Source organism: Neoarius graeffei, chromosome 17 (assembly GCF_027579695.1).
Source record: "Neoarius graeffei isolate fNeoGra1 chromosome 17, fNeoGra1.pri, whole genome shotgun sequence".
NCBI lineage: Eukaryota > Metazoa > Chordata > Actinopteri > Siluriformes > Ariidae > Neoarius > Neoarius graeffei.
The window spans coordinates 17736073-17750280 of record NC_083585.1 but is presented as its reverse complement, the minus strand read 5'-3'; the positions used below and the strand labels follow the sequence as shown (position 1 = coordinate 17750280).

The 14208-nt window shown below is 43.6% G+C and overlaps 1 protein-coding gene across 1 annotated transcript in view; it reads left to right on the top strand.

The window, feature by feature from the left end:
* Window positions 1–7777, top strand: part of cadm1b (cell adhesion molecule 1b) — a 179137-nt gene extending 171360 nt beyond the window's left edge. The window contains exons 9-10 of the mRNA XM_060943469.1: window positions 4297–4422; window positions 7652–7777. Coding sequence (XP_060799452.1) covers window positions 4297–4422; window positions 7652–7770 — 245 coding nt within the window. The 3' untranslated portion in view covers window positions 7771–7777. The remainder of the gene's footprint in view (window positions 1–4296; window positions 4423–7651) is intronic.
* Window positions 7778–14208: the final 6431 nt, after the last annotated feature.

Sequence of the window (14208 nt, the reverse complement as noted above, 5' to 3'; positions counted from 1 at the left end):
AGGATGAAGGTCTGCGCAACGTAATATGGATAGCTTCTAACGGCCCAACTTACGAGTTGCCCTCGAGAGCCACAGCTGTCACTAGGATACAGGAGCTGTTTGAAACGGAGAGGGCGAAACTGGCTAAGGGGTTGGAGCTCACAGAGACGATCGTGCTGACTCGTGACTACTGGACATCGTTAGGGAATCACAGCTACCTCAGGGTTACAGCCCATTATATCGATAAAGACTGGACACTGCATTCACATGCTTTGACTGTCATGAAAACAGAGGAGAGACACCATGCTGAGGCCCGCGCAGAACATTTTATGGATGTGGCTAAGCAAACATGACTGAATAAACTCCCTCACAATTTAAGTTTTTTTTTTTCTCCTTCTTCCAATTACCTGAACTGGATCAGCAGATTTGTACAACACATATTCTGCACTTAAAAACCTTTCATCGGGGTAAAATTTCAAGAGATTAAAGAATGAATTACATTTGCGATTAATTGTGATTAAGTACACAAAGCCATGTGACTCATCATGATTAGATTTTTTTAATCGTTTGACTGCCCTTAAAAAAAAAGAAAAAAAGAAAAAGTGAGAGGCGATTCTGATGGTGGTTGATGAGAGAGATCAGAGGAGAATGACCAGTCTGGTTTGAGCTGACAGGAAAGCTACAGTAGCTCAAATAACCAGTTTGAACAACCATGGTGAGCAGAAAAGCATCTCAGAATGCACAGCACATGATGCACTGTATATTGTGTGTATCAGTGTTGTAGTCGAGTCACTAAACCTCGAGTCCGAGTCCAGTCTCGAGTCCCCAGTGTTCAAGTCCGAGTCCATCCATCATCTGTAGCTGCTTATCCTGTTCTACAGGGTCATGGGCAAGCTGGAGCCTATCCCAGCTGACTACGGGCGAAAGGCGGGGTACACCCTGGACAAGTCGCCAGGTCATCGCAGGGCTGACACAGAGACACAGACAACCATTCACACTCACATTCACACCTACGGTCAATTTAGAGTCACCAGTTAACCTAACCTGCATGTCTTTGGACTGTGGGGGAAACCGGAGCACCCGGAGGAAACCCACGCGGACACGGGGAGAACATGCAAACTCCGCACAGAAAGGCCCTCGCCGGCCACGGGGCTCAAACCCACAACCTTCTTGCTGTGAGGCAACAGTGCTAACCACTACACCACCGTGCTGCCCCTCAAGTCCGAGTCATTAAAAAAAATTTCGAGTCGAGTCCACTATTGATCCGAGTCAAGTCTGAGAACAAGACTCCAACTGCACCATGTGACGGTGTCTGTTTTAACACCATTAACATTAGTTTGTTCCTGAACATGCCGTATGAACAGGTGAATGTGCTTCTCTTTGTCAGGGAGTGTGAAGTATTCTGTCAGAGATGGTTGGGAGACGGATGTAAGTGCAGAAGGTGTGTTTATTACTACAAGTGAAGACAGTAAACAGTCCAGAATGGCAGGCAAAATCGTAAAACAGTGAAACGGGTAACAGGTCGCGCGAGGAACAATCAGGCTATCAAAGACGGGAAACAAGGAAATAAGGCTCGGTAATGTGTCAGCAACGCAACTCAATACTTCGCAAAGTAGGTGTGTTTTCACAGTTTTTTATTGCCGTGCTGATTGCACCTTAATCCTGTACAGGTGTAAGTTGTTTACAGCGCACACATGAGAGTCCACTTGGTGCACGTGCTGTCTGGAATGCACCCAAGAGTCTATCTGATGTATGCGTCAAGGCGTGCAGGTGTGACACTCTTGCAGAAAATTAGTACAAAAATTAATGTAGATAAAAATATTTTATGCCAAATTATATAAATGTGTGTGTGTATATATATATATATATATATATATATATATATATATATATATCATCTCATTATCTCTAGCCGCTTTATCCTTCTACAGGGTCGCAGGCAAGCTGGAGCCTATCCCAGCTGACTACAGGCGAAAGGCGGGGTACACCCTGGACAAGTCGCCAGGTCATCACAGGGCCGACACATAGACACAGACAACCATTCACACTCACGGTCAATTTAGAGTCACCAGTTAACCTAACCTGCATGTCTTTGGACTGTGGGGAAACCGGAGCACCCGGAGGAAACCCACGCGGACACGGGGAGAACATGCAAACTCCACACAGAAAGGCCCTCGCTGGCCACGGGGCTCGAACCCGGACCTTCTTGCTGTGAGGCGACAGCGCTAACCACTACACCACCGTGCCGCCCATACATATATATATATATATATATATATATATGTAATGTATTTGTCTCTATGCTCTTACAAGAAGAAAATAGAAGGAAATTAAAACGTTAGCATACCAATAAAAATTATGAAAAAAGTAAATATATGTATTTAAAAGCAGTTGCAGTCAATAACTCAAAGCACAACAAACTGAAAATGTCGCGCCCTAGGTCTCCGAATACAACTGCCTCAAACACCTTAAAACTTTAAACTTATAACATAATGATATAACCTATAAATAAAGAAAAAAAGAGAGAAAAAATCTGAGTCCTCGTCTCCAATTTACGAGTCCGAATGCAGTTAATGCACGAGTCCGAGTCATCAGTGCTCAAGTCGAGTCACGAGTCCTTAAAATTAGGGCGCTAGTCAGACTCGAGTACTACAAGCCTGGTGTGTATTTATTTATATCACTTACTTACTTACTCAATAACATTGTACGTACTTATTAAATACATTTATTTATTCAATATAATTGTCATTCTTTAAAAAGTAATCAAGATTCATTCATTATCTCTAGCTGCTTTATCCTTCTACAGGGTCGCAGGCAAGCTGGAGCCTATCCCAGCTGACTACGGGCGAAAGGCGGGGTACACCCTGGACAAGTCGCCAGGTCATCACAGGGCTGACACATAGACACAGACAACCATTCACACTCACATTCACACCTACGGTCAATTTAGAGTCACCAGTTAACCTAACCTGCATGTCTTTGGACTGTGGGGGAAACCGGAGCACCCGGAGGAAACCCACGCGGACACGGGGAGAACATGCAAACTCCACACAGAAAGGCCCTCGCCGGCCCCGGGGCTCGAACCCAGGACCTTCTTGCTGTGAGGCGACAGCGCTAACCACTACACCACCGTGCCGCCTAATCAAGATTCATTTCTGTTTTAATTCAAATGAGGAGCAACGATCAGAGACTCTCTTGTGGATGAAATTAGACTCTCAAACTTTTTCGCATGAAAGATAAAACTAACTATGTGAGAAACGAAACATGCAATTTTGCTACAAAAATTCACCAGTAAATGTCCCTTTTTAAATGCATGAAAACAGCAGTTGTATTGCTGAAATTTTATTTTATTTTTTTAAATCAGCCACAGAATATAAGTGGTGCCGTTTTTGTTTTGATCAGTGTCCCCGTACACACCCCTGATGCACTTACAGACTGATTGTCAAATCCTCTCCCTTCTATTAAGTTCAGTTGCTTGGATACCAGTTGCTATTTTTTACGAAGTCGAGGACTCGTGTTTCTGCATGTTTAAGCCAAGTGCACAATGAGTTCCACAAAAAAAGAGAAAGAAAGTGATGAAATTTTAAAACATTTGTTTGATTTGAATAGTAAAAAAGGGTTAAAGAACTGCTTTTGGTTTGGGTTTGGCACTGCAGCAACAAGTGAGCTCGACTTAAGTAGCAAGAATATGAAAAGACTGTGAATGGTAGAATATCTTCAAGGAAAATGGGTTCACTGACATCATTCTGGTTTTGTTACAAAAAAAATGAAGTCCATCAAATTTCAGCAGCCAGGCGGACAGAAGGGATTAGTCAGAGAAGCAAGCAAGAGACCATGATGGACAGGGCAGTGGTGGTCAACGGTACAAGCCTCAAGACCACCAAGATGCCACTGTTGGGCCCTTGAGCAAGGCCCTGTGTCATATCTGACCCTGTGCTCTAACCCCAGCTTCCAACAAGCTGAAGAAAAGGATTTCACTGTGCTGTAATGTATATGTGATAAAATAAAGGCTTCTTCTTCTTCATGGGTCAGTGTGAGAATGTACATCGCTGTTGTCGTGGATGCTGATGTGTCCGAACATAAAGTATGTTTCAGATTGTCACCAGGGAAAGAACATGTGAACTCTTGTCACTTGAATGAAAGCCTTTTCTTTCTAACATGTGATGTTAATTCTGTTTCAGGAATGCAGCATCGAGTTTTTAAGCTTGTATGCAAAATAATTCAAATCTGTGATAACCCATGCATGAGCAAAACAAGCACCTCAGAGCACAGCACAGCTGTCCACATTTGGTTTTATTCATTTTTCTTATTTCGCAGATTCGAGAGCAGATGCAGCGGCACAGAAAATCGACCACGCTGTCATCGGCGGGGTCGTCGCTGTGGTTGTATTCGCCATGCTCTGTCTGCTCATCGTCTTGGGACGCTACTTTGCCAGACATAAAGGTACATCATGCACACATACAGTTTATTGTGCAAAGTCTGGACTTGTGTTTCCATAAATAAATAAGTTAATTAATTATATCTATAGTCACTGGATATGAGCAATCGTGTGCTCTGATTGGCTACTCTACTACTAGGACATCAGCTCATATACTATAAGTAGAGAAAAACAAAATGGCGGAGCATGTTGCTGAACCAACCGAGGACGAAATAAAAACTCTATTTGAAAACAGAACCCCCCAAAATACAAAAAAGCAACAAAATATGGAAGGAATGTTTTTGATTGTAAGGACGTATCAGTTTTATTATTTTTCAAGAATTATTATTATGGGTGGCACGGTGGCGTAGTGGTTAGCGCTGTCGCCTCACAGCAAGAAGGTCCGGGTTCGAGCCCCGTGGCCGGCGAGGGCCTTTCTGTGCGGAGTTTGCATGTTCTCCCCGTGTCCGCGTGCGTTTCCTCCGGGTGCTCCGGTTTCCCCCACAGTCCAAAGACATGCAGGTTAGGTTAACTGGTGACTCTAAATTGACCGTAGGTGTGAGTGTGAATGGTTGTCTGTGTCTATGTGTCAGCCCTGTGATGGCCTGGCGACTTGTCCAGGGTGTACCCTGCCTTTCGCCCGTAGTCAGCTGGGATAGGCTCCAGCTTGCCTGCGACCCTGTAGAAGGATAAAGCGGCTACAGATAATGAGATGAGATGAATTATTATTATCGCATTTTTCACAAATTGCTCCTGTCGTTTTGCCGGTTTGTTTACATTCTAAGCGGAAATGATTTTGTTGAACGTTTTGTACAAAGTTTTTATTTATCAAATTTGCAAAAAACAAAAATAAAAATGCCCTGTTTCTCAAAAATCCAGTGAATGTGGAGAGAATAAAACAGTTATTCCACTCATTCTTGTCGTATGTGGCTTATAGACCACTCGGTGCTGTGTGTCGTGTCAGCTATCAGCTCATGTATGACTCGATTTTATGGAATAATGGTTTATATATATATATATATATATACACAACCCCGATTCCAAAAAAGTTGGGACAAAGTGCAAATTGTAAATAAAAACGGAATGCAATGATGTGGAAGTTTCAAAATTCCATATTTTATTCAGAATAGAACATAGATGGCATATCAAATGTTTAAACTGAGAAAATGTATCATTTAAAGAGAAAAAATAGGTGATTTTAAATTTCATGACAATAACACATCTCAAAAAAGTTGGAACAAGGCCATGTTTACCACTGTGAGACATCCCCTTTTCTCTTTACAACAGTCTGTAAACGTCTGGGGACTGAGGAGACAAGTTGCTCAAGTTTAGGGATAGGAATGTTAACCCATTCTTGTCTAATGTAGGATTCTAGTTGCTCAACTGTCTGAGGTCTTTTTTGTCATATCTTCCGTTTTATGATGCGCCAAATGTTTTCTATGGGTGAAAGATCTGGACTGCAGGCTGGCCAGTTCAGTACCCGGACCCTTCTTCTACGCAGCCATGATGCTGTAATTGATGCAGTATGTGGTTTGGCATTGTCATGTTGGAAAATGCAAGGTCTTCCCTGAAAGAGACGTCGTCTGGATGGGAGCATATGTTGCTCTAGAACCTGGATATACCTTTCAACATTGATGGTGTCTTTCCAGATGTGTAAGCTGCCCATGCCACACACACTAATGCAACCCCATACCATCAGAGATGCAGGCTTCTGAACTGAGCGCTGATGATAACTTGGGTCGTCCTTCTCCTCTTTAGTCCGAATGACACGGCGTCCCTGATTTCCATAAAGAACTTCAATTTTTGATTCGTCTGACCACAGAACAGTTTTCCACTTTGCCACAATCCATTTTAAATGAGCCTTGGCCCAGAGAAGACATCTGTGCTTCTGGATCATGTTTAGATACGGCTTCTTCTTTGAACTATAGAGATTTAGCTGGCAACGGCGGATGGCACGGTGAATTGTGTTCACAGATAATGTTCTCTGGAAATATTCCTGAGCCCATTTTGTGATTTCCAATACAGAAGCATGCCTGTATGTGATGCAGTGCCGTCTAAGGGCCCGAAGATCACGGACACCCAGTATGGTTTTCCGGCCTTGACCCTTACGCACAGAGATCCTTCCAGATTCTCTGAATCTTTTGATGATATTATGCACTGTAGATGATGATATGTTCAAACTCTTTGCAATTTTACACTGTCGAACTCCTTTCTGGTATTGCTCCACTATTTGTCGGCGCAGAATTAGGGGGATTGGTGATCCTCTTCCCGTCTTTACTTCTGAGAGCCGCTGCCACTCCAAGATGCTCTTTTTATACCCAGTCATGTTAATGACCTATTGCCAATTGACCTAATGAGTTGCAGTTTGGTCCTCCAGCTGTTCCTTTTTTGTACCTTTAACTTTTCCAGCCTCTTATTGCCCCTGTCCCAACTTTTTTGAGATGTGTTGCTGTCATGAAATTTCAAATGAGCCAATATTTAGCATGAAATTTCAAAACGTCTTACTTTCGACATTTGATATGTTGTCTATGTTCTATTGTGAATACAATATCAGTTTTTGAGATTTGTAAATTACTGCATTCCGCTTTTATTTACAATTTGTACTTTGTCCCAACTTTTTTGGAATAGGGGTTGTATGTGTGTATGTATATATATATATATATATATATATATATATATATATATATATATATATATATGCACACACGCACACTACTGTGCAAAAGTCCTCATATATCTGGAGGTCTGAACATACAGTACTGTGTAAAAGTTTTAGGCCCCCTATTTTTTTTCATCCAAACTTTGTTACAGTTTTCTGTTTTATGACGTCTACATTATCGAGTCAGTACAAAAACATTTTAGAGTCCAAACATTCGTTTTCCAGCACAAAATTAAAAGTTACAGAAAAAAAAATTGTTTTCTTAAAAAACAAAACATTAGTGTTCAGAAGAACTGGGGCTGGTTCTGTAAGATGCTCAGTAAAACCTACAGCTCATTTCCTTATAAAACTGCACTGACTGGACCTCAGACTACTATTTTTTTTTTTTTTCAAGCAAAGGGTCATCTCACACCAAATATTGACTTGGTTTCATTTATTATGGCTCACTGATTACTGTTTATAGTATTGTTTTAAATGTTTTAATATTTCATATTATTATTTTTAAGCCATTTTCGGTCTACAGCATTTCTTTACATGTGCCTAAGGCTTTTGCACAGAATTGTATATCAAACCCCTTTCATACATGTCTACCACAGGTACCTACTTTACTCATGAAGCCAAAGGGGCAGACGACGCAGCAGACGCCGACACAGCCATCATCAACGCAGAGGGAGGGCAAACCAACACGGATGACAAGAAGGAATATTATATCTAACTCTGACTCTGTTAGCGTCTCTCTCTGCTGGATGAGAAGTGAGGGTCCTGTTGGGTGTAGAAGGAAAGGGGAGGGAGGGAGGGGGGGTGAGGGTTGTGGGGGTTTATGGTTATCAGACTGGAATTAGACAAGTGATTTAACGAAGAGGAGAGGAAAGAGGAGCAACGCTGCCATCGAGACTGAAGAGATGTAGGATGGAGGAGCTCAAAAGGAGAGCTCACGTTCTCCAAACAAGCTTCACTATCCGACACCTCCCAACACCTCCCGCCGGTGCCAGTTTTGTTCAGTTTTTTCAACATTCGTGGAAAAAAGAAAAAAAATATATATATATATATATTTGTGCCTTGTTCTATTTATTTCAAAAGCATCTACTTCTTGTTCCTGCACCCACGACTTGCTGGCGTACTGATGGCTCTCTTAGCAGGCCCAATCAGACCACGCTTCTCTGACGCCCGCACACCAAACACACACTCCAGCACTCACGCTGTTCCACCAGCCAAGCTGAACAAACGCCATTCGCGCTAATACAAATGACAACATTCAGCCTCACAAGAACTGTCTACGTTCTTTTAATGTGTCGGTTCCGAGTGATGTCGGTTCAGACCCCCAACGCCCCTCTCCCCACCAACACTAACACTGATCCCCACTACCAATCCCCCCCCCCCCCCACACACACACATATATAACGTTTTAAGGTGGGTGACGTTGTTGTGACAAACCTGAGTTGAAATCTGTTGCAGCTTTTTTTTTTTTGTGGTCTTGCATTATTTAATAGCTCTTCTGTATGTGCAAATATCCTGCTTGTGCTAGTATTCGTTCATTTATGCCATGTCGTTAAAAACCCACCGAGTGGTTTATAATGGTAATTGGAACCGTGCATTAAAAATGAATGCCAAAGCAAATAATGAACGGATACGCTCATATCAAACAAAAGACATACAGAGGTGCCAGCATTGACAAAAAAACAGGATTTGATCACAAAATCTTCATTGTTGGTGTAAAAGATGGCAGAGGGTTTTTTTTTTTTTTAGAAGTGTACCAAGCAACAGTAAGGAAAAGGCTTTACATGGGCCAACAGAAAGGTGTTCACACTTTTCTCCAAAGACCTTGAGTTCTGATCCTGACGATGCCACAGACATCCGTGGCCGGGAATCCATGAGAGCAAAACTGTCCATGTTCTCTGGGTAGGAGGGACAACATACTCTCTCTCCAATGTCAATCACAGTGACACTAGCCAATCATGTGCACCTCTGAGCTCATGTATGTGGAAGAGGGCAGATTGCGCTTTTGTCTGAGTGTGTTATGCAGCATGAGCAGCAGTTCGAAAAGACACAATTGGCTGGCTTCATGTGTCTTGGACTTGGAGGAAGCACCTGTTAGCCTTCACCCTTCCCAGTTGGTCACTGTCATATGATAGGGAGAGCTGTGTGTATAAGAATTGACCAGGACAAAACTAGGGAGAAAATACAGTCCAGTGTGACCTACATAATAATAAGCAGCTCCTTCACTTTTTTCCGACTTAAGAGCCCACCGTGTTGACTTCTGTTGGCTGAGGCTTGTGTATTCACAGGACAAAGTTCACACAGATAAAGTCAGCGCAAGGAGAAAGTTATGTCATGCATTTACTTAATGTCAAACTCTACTTTCACGTCTCGCGTCCTTTCCCCTTCAGTGAATTGACCTTTCTATCAACAGCCAGTGACTTTTATTCTCGTTTGGTCTGGCCGCTGCTTCTGATAAAACAGAAAAGCATCATTTTCAGGTGGCTCCCATATCACCAGAGCAAGAGGTCAGAAATCATAAATGTTACAGCGACACCACACATGGTGGCACCTCTGGACATGCTTCAGACTACAAAGCAGCTTGATATGATCCCTCACATGTTGGCATCAGGTCTCAGTGCTGGAAACTGGTTACTGCTAGTCTGTCGGATAATATGTGCCCCCAATAAACAAATATAGAGTAACACGGGACCTTGTAAATTCAGATGCAGTCTGTACGTTCTGACCCATTTGATGTGTGTGTGGGGGGGGGGGGGGGGGGGGCTCCTGTCACCTTTATATGTTTGAAAATCTACTCTTTATCATTAACATTTGATCCTCATTTTTTTGTATTCATGTGGGGGCCTTATACAGTGATGCTTGAAAGTTTGTGAACCCTTTAGAATTTTCTATATTTCTGCATAAATATGACCTAAAACAGCATCAGATTTTCACACAAGTCCTAAAAGTAGATAAAGAGAACCCAGTTAAACAAATGAGACAAACATATTGTACTTGGTCATTTATTTATTGAGGAAAATGATCCAATATTACATATCTGTGAGTGGCAAAAGTATGTGACCCTTTGCTTTCAGTATCTGGTGTGACCCCCTTGTGCAGCAATAACTGCAACTAAACATTTCTGGTAACTGTTGATCAGTCCTGCACACCAGCCTGGAGGAATTTTAGCCCGTTCCTCCGTACAGAACAGCTTCAACTCTGGGATGTTGGTGGGTTTCCTCACATGAACTGCTCACTTCAGGTCCTTCCACAACATTTCGATTGGATTAAGGTCAGGACTTTGACTTGGCCATTCCAAAACATTAACTTTATTCTTCTTTAACCATTCTTTGGTAGAATGACTTGTGTGCTTAGGGTCGTTGTCTTGCTGCATGGCTCGCTTTCTCTTGAGATTCAGTTCATGGACAAATGTCCTGACATTTTCCTTTAGAATTCGCTGGTATAATTCAGAATTCATTGTTCCATCAATAATGGCAAGCTGTCCTGGCCCAGATGCAGCAAAACAGGCCCGAACCATGATACTACCACCACCATGTTTCACAGATGGGATAAGGTTCTTATGCTGGAATGCCGTGTTTTCCTTTTTCCAAACATAACGCTTCTCATTTAAACCAAAAAGTTCTATTTTGGTCTCATCTGTCCACAAAACACTTTTCCAATAACCTTTTGGCTTGTCCATGTGATCTTTAGCAAACTGCAGATGAGCAGCAATGTTCTTTTTGGAGAACAGTGGCTTTCTCCTTGCAACCCTGCCATGCACACCATTGTTGTTCAGTGTTCTCCTGATGGTGGACTCATGAACATTAACATTAGCCAATGTGTGAGAGGCCTTCAGTTGCTTAAAAGTTACCCTGGGGTCCTTTGTGACCTCACCGACTATTACATGCCTTGCTCTTGGAATGATCTTTGTTGGTCGACCACTCCTGGGGAGGGTAACAATGGTCTTGAATTTCCTCCATTTGTACACAATCTGTCTGACTGTGTACTGGTGGAGTCCAAACTCTTTAGAGATGGTTTTGTAACCTTTTCCAGCCTAATGAGCATCAACAATGCTTTTTCTGAGGTCCTCAGAAATCTCCTTTGTTCGTGCCATGATACACTTCCACAAACGTGTTGTGAAGATCAGACTTTGATAGATCCCTGTTCTTTAAATAAAACAGGGTGCCCACTCACACCTGACTGTCATCCCATTGATTGAAAACACCTGACTCTAATTTCACCTTCAAATTAACTGTTAATCCTAGAGGTTCACATACTTTTGCCACTCACAGATATGTAATATTGGATCATTTTCCTCAATAAATAAATGAGCAAGTAGAATATTTTTGTCTCATTTGTTTAACTGGGTTCTCTTTATCTACTTTTAGGACTTGTGTGAGAATCTGATGATGTTTTAAGTCATATTTCTGCAGAAATATAGAAAATTCTAAAGGGTTCACAAACTTTCAAGTACCACTGTATATTTTTATCCTTTTTTTTCTTCATGGTATTGTCTATGGTCCAGGATAGAATGAGTGAGTAGTATAGAATATATAAAGTAACATAGAGCAGTATCAGAGATGTTGGCGTATATTATACACATTGGTATTCTCATGGCTGCGCATTATTTTATTGGTTATAGAGTTATTATGGGATGTAGAAAATGTTACTGCATTTTGTTTTTGTATTTTTTTAAATGGCTGAGTTTATTTAACAGGATTTTAAAACTGGAAATTATTGTTGCAGTTTAGAAATGGTAATATATTATGATATATTAATGTCCGTTTCTCAGAGTTTGCCGTTGTCAATCTTTGGCTTTGATTACTGATCTTGCTTTGTTTGTTTGTTTGTTTGTTTGTTTGTTTGTTTGTTTGTACAGTGATTTTTGGGTTTATTTGTATGTACAATGCTTTTTAATGTCAGTTGGCTTGCCTGCATTGCTGAGGGGCTGGAAATATATGTTAAAGAATGTTTCAGACATGTCACGGGGCGGACAATCACAGGACAAGCAGATTTAGTATCCAGTAGATTCAACCAGAAAAAGAACAAAAAAAACAACAACCAACCCTTCAAAGTCATTTTTCTGGAAAAAGAAAAAAGTTTTCATTTGGTACGTTTGTTGAAACTTAGTGTGCTTATGGTGGTGTGATGCACCTTGTTACTTCAGCGAATGCTACTCGTTCCAAATCCCACCACTTGCTGCACTACACATGTTGACCGATACGATGATTTTTACAGCCCAGGTTAATGAGCATGCACAGTTAATTGGAGAAACAGGAACCTACAGTTATGTGGAAACAAAAACAATTCTAGAGCAAAGCTGTCACATACAGTCACTCTCCTGCTCTTAGTCACATTACAACCATTACAGCCACATTATGGTTAAATATATTAAAAAAAACCTCACTAGGCAGACCATCGCACCACCACACCTGACCACCACACCTGACCACACACCACCACACCTGACCAGCACTCCTGACCACACCAGACCACCACACCTGATCATACACCACATATCACCACACCTGACCACACCACACCTGACCACCACACACCACCAAACATGACCACACCACACCTGACCACCACACCACCACACCTGACCACCACACACTACCACACCTGACCACACCACACTTGACCACACACCACCACACCTGACCACCACCCCTGACCACACCAGACCACCACACCTGATCATACACCACATATCACCACACCTGACCACACCACACCTGACCACCACACCTGATCACACACCACATATCACCACACCTGACCACCACACACCACCAAACATGACCACACCACACCTGACCACCACACCACCACACCTGACCACCACACTACCACACCTGACCACACCACACTTGACCACACACCACCACACCAGACCACCACACCTGACCACACCATACCTGAGTACCACACACTTGACCACACACCACCACACCTGACCAGCATTCCTGACCACACACCACCACACCTGACCAGCACTCCTGACCACACACCACCACACCTGACTACCACACACTTGACCACACACCACACCTGACCACACACCACCACACCTGACCACCACCCTTGACCACACCACCACCACACCAGACCACCACACACCTGACCATACACCTCCACACCACACATCACCACACCTGACCACACCACACCTTACCACACCACACATCACCACACCTGACCACCACACCTGACCACCACACACCACTAGATCTGACCACACCACACCTGACCACCACACACCACCACACCATGCCTGACCACCACACCTGACCAGCACTCCTAACCACACACCACCACACCTAACCACCACCCTTGACCACACCACCACCACGCCAGACCACCACACACCTGACCATACACCTCCACACCACACATCACCACACCTGAACACAGCACACCACCACACCTGACCACGGCACACCTCATCACCACACACTTGACGACACCACACCTGACCACCACCACAACACGCCTGACCACACACCACCAAATCTGACCAGCACTCCTGACCACACACCACTGCACCAGACCACACCACACCTGACCACACACCACCACACCTGACCAGCATTCCTGACCACACACCACCACACCTGACCACCACCCTTGACCACACCACCACCACACCAGACCACCACACACCTGACCATACACCTCCACACCACACATCACCACACCTGACCACACCACCACCACACCAGACCACCACACACCTGACCATACACCTCCACACCACACATCACCACACCTGACCACAGCACACCTCATCACCACACACTTGACCACACCACACCTGACCACCACACACCACTAGATCTGACCACACCACACCTGACCACCACACACCACCACACCACGCCTGACCACCACACCTGACCACACGCCACCACACCTGACCAGCACTCCTGACCACAAGCCCACCACACCACACCTGTCCACACACCACCACACCAGACCTGACCACACCACACCTAATCACACCACCACACCTGACCACACCACCACATCACACCTCACCACTACACCTGACCACACTATACCACCACACTTGACCACACCTGACCACACACCACCACACCTGAGCATACCACATCACATCACCACCCTGACCACACCACCCTACCACCACACCTGCCAGCTGAAAATTATTGAC